The 6,618-nt window shown below is 36.4% G+C and overlaps 1 protein-coding gene and 1 non-coding gene across 2 annotated transcripts; one reads left to right on the top strand and one right to left on the bottom strand.

The window, feature by feature from the left end:
• The first annotated feature begins 4,245 nt into the window (after positions 1 to 4,245).
• Positions 4,246 to 4,385, top strand: LOC142452161 (small nucleolar RNA SNORA8). Its single transcript, XR_012785198.1, has one exon. It is a non-coding gene; the product is annotated as a small nucleolar RNA SNORA8 (small nucleolar RNA).
• A 1,050-nt stretch (positions 4,386 to 5,435) lies between these two features.
• Positions 5,436 to 6,410, bottom strand: LOC142450916 (olfactory receptor 6C2-like). The gene has a single exon (XM_075552851.1). It carries the CDS (start codon positions 6,369 to 6,371, stop codon positions 5,436 to 5,438), a length of 936 nt encoding a protein of 311 aa, XP_075408966.1. The 5' UTR covers positions 6,372 to 6,410.
• Positions 6,411 to 6,618: the final 208 nt, after the last annotated feature.

A 6,618-nucleotide genomic window follows, 5' to 3' on the forward strand; every position in this document is an offset into this window, starting at 1 on the left:
GAGCCAGGTGCCATTTTCCAGGGAGTTGAAGAGAACTGGCTCTCTCAGGAAGACTTGTAGGAATGCTTCTTCAAACTGCCTACAGCTTATTTCACTATGAAATTAACCTACCCCTTTATCCTCCTGTGGCTTCCTTCTCAGGGGAGTGACCCAGAAGGCTTATGGTTGCCTTCTTTGGTGTTGCAGAGTTTGAGCAGAGGTTCCTGCAGCAGGTAGGAACATTGAGGAATGTTGGCCAAAGTACCTTAGGACCCCAGGCACACAGGCAGGAATTTCCCTTTGAGATGTTGAGCAGAATATCCCCTGGTGGAGGTCAGCAGGGCCTTCCATGGCCTCAAGTTAGCTACACAGCATGGAGCTTACCTAGATGGGTGTGGTGCAGGAAAATGCCCTGGCAAACAGGAGTGGTCTGGAGGTTAGCATTAGTGTGTGAGAGACCAAGAAAGAGACAAAGAGGAGGGGAAAAAGTTAAAAATCAATCTCTCTGAGCCTTTGTGGGGTAGGGGAGGGGGGATATAGTGAAGACATGGAAACAAACACAACAATGTAGCTGAGTCCAGTTCCCCGATCCCTACCAGTGGAGCTGCAAGGGTTTAGTCCCTGCTCCAAGGTGGCAGAAGCAAGCTGTGGCTGGGTTGAGGAAAGGTCCTTTGCAGACTTCCAACACCGAGTGTTGTTTTTGGTCTTACACTGTTCATATATATCAGATTCTTTGACCTCACTGCATAGACTTTATTGCAGAGCCTGCCTCTCAAAGGGAGCTCCTTACTGGCTTGGCATTGCATTTCCTGTGGATTTAAGTGAAAACTCTCCTCCTTTATCCTTGATCCTGTAGTCATATTGTGGAGTAAACTTAATTCATGTGTCTCCAGTGCTGCTACTTTTGCTAATAATCAATGGGATATTGAATCCACAAGACAAGACTCTGCAGATTCTGCGTTTGTGATACTCTGTTCCCCCAATTTTCTCAAGTTTTAATCATGGATTTTATCGACTGAGACGCATATATGTCCAGTATACAGTCAGTGTCTGGACGTTTTCTTTCCTGTTAAGTTGCTGGTGTGTTAGTTTTATGAGCCGTTTCACTCCGTTGTGTACCCTGTGTACCCTGTTTCTTACCGAGAGGAACCACAGTTCACTGTGAATGTCCTGCTCACAGTAACCAAGACAGGGAAGAAGCATTGATAAAATTTTATCATTTACCTGAAAATTATAAACTTGTTAGCACGTTAATCTCTCATAAAAATGATGAATTGCAAATAAGATTTTTTTTTGTTTTTGAACCCCAGTGACTTATTTTTCCTTCAAGTTCCCTGCCCACTCAAGCCCTCCATGTGACAACTTATATCTTAGTTACTGTGAAATGCTACCAAGCCCTTTAAATTTTTGACATTGTTCATTCTTGAAGTTATGGCCTTTCTTTGCCTTGGTTATTACAACTTATTGTATAATAAGTTTTTGCTTCTTCAGTTCCTTCTGGGATATAATTTCTTTCTGAGCAACCTCCTCTTCTGTTAGGAACAGTTGGTTCCTCTTTAGGAAGGATAATCTCAATGTGACAGGTGGAGCTCATGCACGGAGGGCTCCATCCAACAGGGAGCTTTGAAAGTCTGGTGTTGCATCTTGGGGTTTTTTTTTCCACCAGGATGTGGCTCAAGTCCCAGAAAATCCATACCACAAAGCCCTAAGTTCAGCATTACTCTCTGCATGTGTACGCAAGTCCAGTCAAAATTCAGCACTCCTTCTGGCCACTGACCCTGCACCCAAGCCCACTTGTTTAACCTGGGCATACCTACCAACTACACCACTGTAATGTCAGAAGGGCACACGTTGCTTCTCCAAAGAGACTTCTTTCAAGTGTGCGTTGGCTTTCCAGATATGCTTACCTTTGATGGTCTGGGCAGTTTCACTGTCTAATTAAAGTGGACCCAAAGATTCACCTTCTTGATTTGCATAATTTTGTGGGGTTTCCTGGGTCAAGAGAGTATTAAACCATCTTGACAGATCATCTCAGACCACAATGAGAAGAGTACATATTTCTATACATATAGAAATTTAAGTGTATAGCTAAAGTTGCTCATCTTATATTTTATGTTAATTCAGAGAAGGAATCACTCATGTACTCTATCCATTAAAAAATTCTCAGACAATAGCATTTATCTAGAGGAGACAAATTATAGTATAATAAATGACATCTCCCAAATATATCTTAGATATATTAGTAAATGTATAAATGTATAAATGTATAAATAATTCTTGAAAGTAATTTTATTTTATAGAGGAATATATGATCTAGATTCTATGATGGGAATTTAAAAAGACAAATTTTATCTTATCAAATTTTATCTTATTTGATTGTTATTATTTTAGATTTCCTTGGGTTATTTAATTATTTCAATAGGAGAAATAATGTTCTATAAACACATTCTGGTGAAGTTTCAGCAAGGAATAATTCTCACAGTAATTTCCATCTCAAGAAACCTAATTGACTTCCTCACAATGGTCTTAGTATTAATATGAAGCCTCAGAACGGTTTATTTTGTCTGTCATTGAAAATAAAATAAATTATCTTCAAAAACTGGAGAATATCAGGAACTTAACTCTATTCCAGTGATGGAAAAGATGATATTCTAAACTAGAAAGTCAGAGAGAAAGAATCCTACATTAGCTACTGTATTTTTTTTCTTCTTCTCCTTTATATGTAGCTAAAAATGTCATTAAGTGAAAAGTAAAGGCCCTTGGTGACCTACATTTAGGATTATTAATGAAATTTCTCATTATGAAATATGGCATGCACACACACAACAAAAACTAATTCAGCTCTACTCCTTGGACCTTTCGTTGCATTATCTGTTTTCTGAAATCTTAGTAATAATACCCTGGATTTCTCTTTCTAGTTTTGAATGATTTTCAGTTTTTCATTGGTTTTGTCACTTTGTTCTTGTAGTATTTTTGTGAATTCTCCACTAGTTCTGTGTTTTCCTTAATGTTTTCTGGGGCTTTCTAACTCTTTCTTTAATTGATTGAACATTTCTAAATATGATCATTTCATTTAATATGATATTAGTGGCATATAATTCACATATCCTATCATTTAATAGTTCTATCATTTTAAGAATGTTTGTGCAATCATCACTACAAACACATTCAGAACACTTTCTTGCACTTGTTGTTAGGTCTTCCTTTGCCCACATCCTCGCTTGCCATGCACCTAGGTAACTCCTCATTCAGTAACTGCCTTATAAAGCATCTGAGGTCTTAAAGGCCTTAGGGTAAACAAGTGGCCGTCTAGCTCAGAAGCAACAAAGCTCACATAGAGGAAGCACACCAGCCTGTGTGATCATGAGGTGCTAAAGGGATCAAGTATCAAGCATCAAGGACCAAAATCACTGGAGAACCAATCACAGTGATCTACATATAACCCACTCCTAGTGAGGACAGACAAGAAATTGGTGAAAGGAGACATTAGTTGGTGTGGACATGAAATAATAATAATAATTTATAAATTTTCAAGCATTCATGAGGGAGGGAGGTGGGGGTGGAGGGCCAATAAATGAGGAGCTGATACCAATGGCTCAAATAGAAAGAAAATGTTTTGAAAATGATTATGGCAACACATGTACAAATGTACTTCACACAAAGGATATATGTATGCACTGTAATAAGATCTGTATGAGCTCCCAATAAAATGTTTTTTAAAATAAGTAAATAAATAAGGCACTATTAACACTTAAATGCCATGCACCCACTTTCATTTATGAATATCAGTATGTCCTAAAAAACATCATCAATGAAAAATAGGTGTCATGAGAAATGGAAAATCACCACATTATATCACAAATGGGAAGATGATGACATCATTCTGGAACTAACAAGTCACAGTGTTACATAACTGCCGAACTACTCAGAATCCTCAACCTGTCAGGTTGACACATGAACTTAACATAACAGCCAGTATTACACTCATTTTGCACTTAAGTGTCTGTGACTACCAGATGACCATTAACCCAAATGTGAACATTAGAAAACAAAATTCACTGAGGACAAAGTATAATTTCATGTTCTATCTCATATGTATACGGATTATTTCGCCCTACCATTTGTATTTCTAAGAATTTCTAGTGAAACTAAACAGTAGTATTGAAAAGACAGAAATCCTTCTGAATATGTTTTTCTCAGTGTTCCAAATAATGTAGGCTACACTATTTTCTGAGTATAACACACACAGTATGCATCCGAAACAGGTGCCCTGCATGGTGTCTGCATCCAGCAGGTTTTTCCTGCTGGTGTGTTCAAAGGAAAGTGCGATAGAAATTCAGTAACTGACATCATTGGTTTTCTTGGCTTTGTGCATGTTAAAAACTGGTATTTCTATTGATAAAATTCAAAAAAAGAAACAAGTGCCCACATTTTTATTACATTCTGGATACTAATTAGTTAATTACAAGTGAATATTTAATGCACAATCATTTATATTTGTGTGGTCTTTCAACTTTCTAATTTAGACTTGTATGACATTATTTGGATTTTAATAGTTTCATTTGTGCTGCATGTATTGAATATACTTGATAATATTCTCCCTTGAAGAAAATAAGCAGGTAATATTTTTTAGGAAAAAACTGAATGTTTAAAGGGCAAAAATATACTATTAATTTTCATTGAGAATGCAATAATTTGATAGCTTTGACTTTAGGCTATTATGTCCTTCCAAGTGCTGTTACCACATTGATTTTGAGGTTTTATCCTAACTTCCTGGGAGCCACATTGCAACCCATCCATGCCCTCTCTTATGTTCAATCTACCATTCCAGAGTATCTGTCAATTAATTTATAGATTATTGCCCTATTTTTAGTTACATCTTCATGACATATTTGGTCTATAGCTTCCTAGATTCTAAAATATATTTTATTAAGTTTCAATCAGCGTCACAACTTTGTAAGTCTACCATTTCGTATTTACCTAATCCTTTATTTTCTCAATATTGAAAGTGTTTTTATAATTCTAAATTTCTTTCACATGTTAAAGTATGCTATTATCTGTTCTTTTTAAAGTCTGTACATATGTTACTCTTACTTCATGTGTTTAGATACCAAAAGGGATATGTTAGTGAAAAAATAGAGGAAAGTTATTTCATCGTAGAGCATTAATGATTTTATTATATCTAATTTTTAGTATTATGAAGTTAATTTCATTTTAAAAAGTTCATGAAAAATCTGTTTACATATTCTCATAGTGAGATGCAAATCACTTTCAGATATTGTTTTTCAAAAATAAAGATAAGAGATAAGCTGGACCACAGTTCATGGAAGCCAATTTAAGGAAATTTTAGAAAGTTAATATTGCCAAAATATCTATCGTTAAAAATAAATTAGGTTATAAATTTTAAGGAGGAATTATATGGAACAATTTCTCTTTCCTTCTGAAATTAAAAAAAATTACTTGCTTGAGATAAATATAAGTCGTTTAAGTGAAACTTTGAAAGCATTCTTAACTTGATTGTTTCTCAAGGCATAAATGAATGGATTCAAAGTTGGAGAAACAGAAGAAATAAGCAGTGAAACCACTTTGTTAACGGTCACTTCTTCCTTTGCTGCAGGATTCATATAGATGAAAATGCAGGTGCCATAGGTGATTGATACTACAATCATGTGGGAAGAACAGGTGGAAAAGGCCTTTTTCCTCTGCTGGACAGAAGGGAATTTAAATATTGTCTTGATGATACTGCCATATGACAGAACAACACAAGTGAGAGTCAGATTTAGGGTCAGCACTGCACAGATGTTAACTGTCTGTTCAAAAGTCCCAGTATCTGAGCATGCGATTTTCACGAGGGGAAATGCATCACAGGCAAAATGGTCAAGGATATTAGAGTCACAGAATTCCAATTTTAAAACCAGGATGAGGGGTGGAATTATTACAGATAAACCAGACACCCAACAACAGAAAATGAGAACCCAACAGGCTCTGCTATTCATGATGGTGACATAATGTAAAGGCTTGCAGATGGCCACATAGCGGTCATAGGACATGGCAGCCAGCAGGAAAAACTCTGTGACTGCACAGAGGTCAGCAAAAAACACTTCGATGATACAGGCATTATAGGTAATGACCTTGTCCCCCGTTGCTATGTCATACAAGTATCTGGGAATACAAGCAGAGGTGAAGGAGATTTCCAAAAAGGAAAAGTTTTTTAAGAAAAAGTACATAGGTGTTTTCAGGTGAGAATCCACAAAGGTGAGTGCGATGATGGTCAGGTTCCCGGTTACACTCAGCATGTAGGTGAGAAGGATAAAGATGAAAATCAGGACCTGCAACTGAGGGTCATCTGTCAGTCCCAGCAGAATGAATGCTGTTACTGTGCCATTTTTCATCACTGACTTTTGACTTCTGCCCAATCTGTATGTGGTATTCAGAGAAAAATTCTTAAATATTCAGAAAAGTTACAATATAGACTTTTATTCTATATTATTGTTTTAAAGGTTTTATTCCATCTTTCAATTAGAATTTTCCCTTGTAGCCATAGCAGATAACAGATGGGATAAAATGTTATGAGTATTACTAATATCATTTGATTCTGAAGAATTCAAGGCAAAGGGCATTTATAGAGGTCTAAAGAAA

The sequence above is a fragment of the Tenrec ecaudatus genome, chromosome 6 (assembly GCF_050624435.1).
Source record: "Tenrec ecaudatus isolate mTenEca1 chromosome 6, mTenEca1.hap1, whole genome shotgun sequence".
Taxonomy (NCBI): Eukaryota; Metazoa; Chordata; class Mammalia; order Afrosoricida; family Tenrecidae; genus Tenrec; species Tenrec ecaudatus.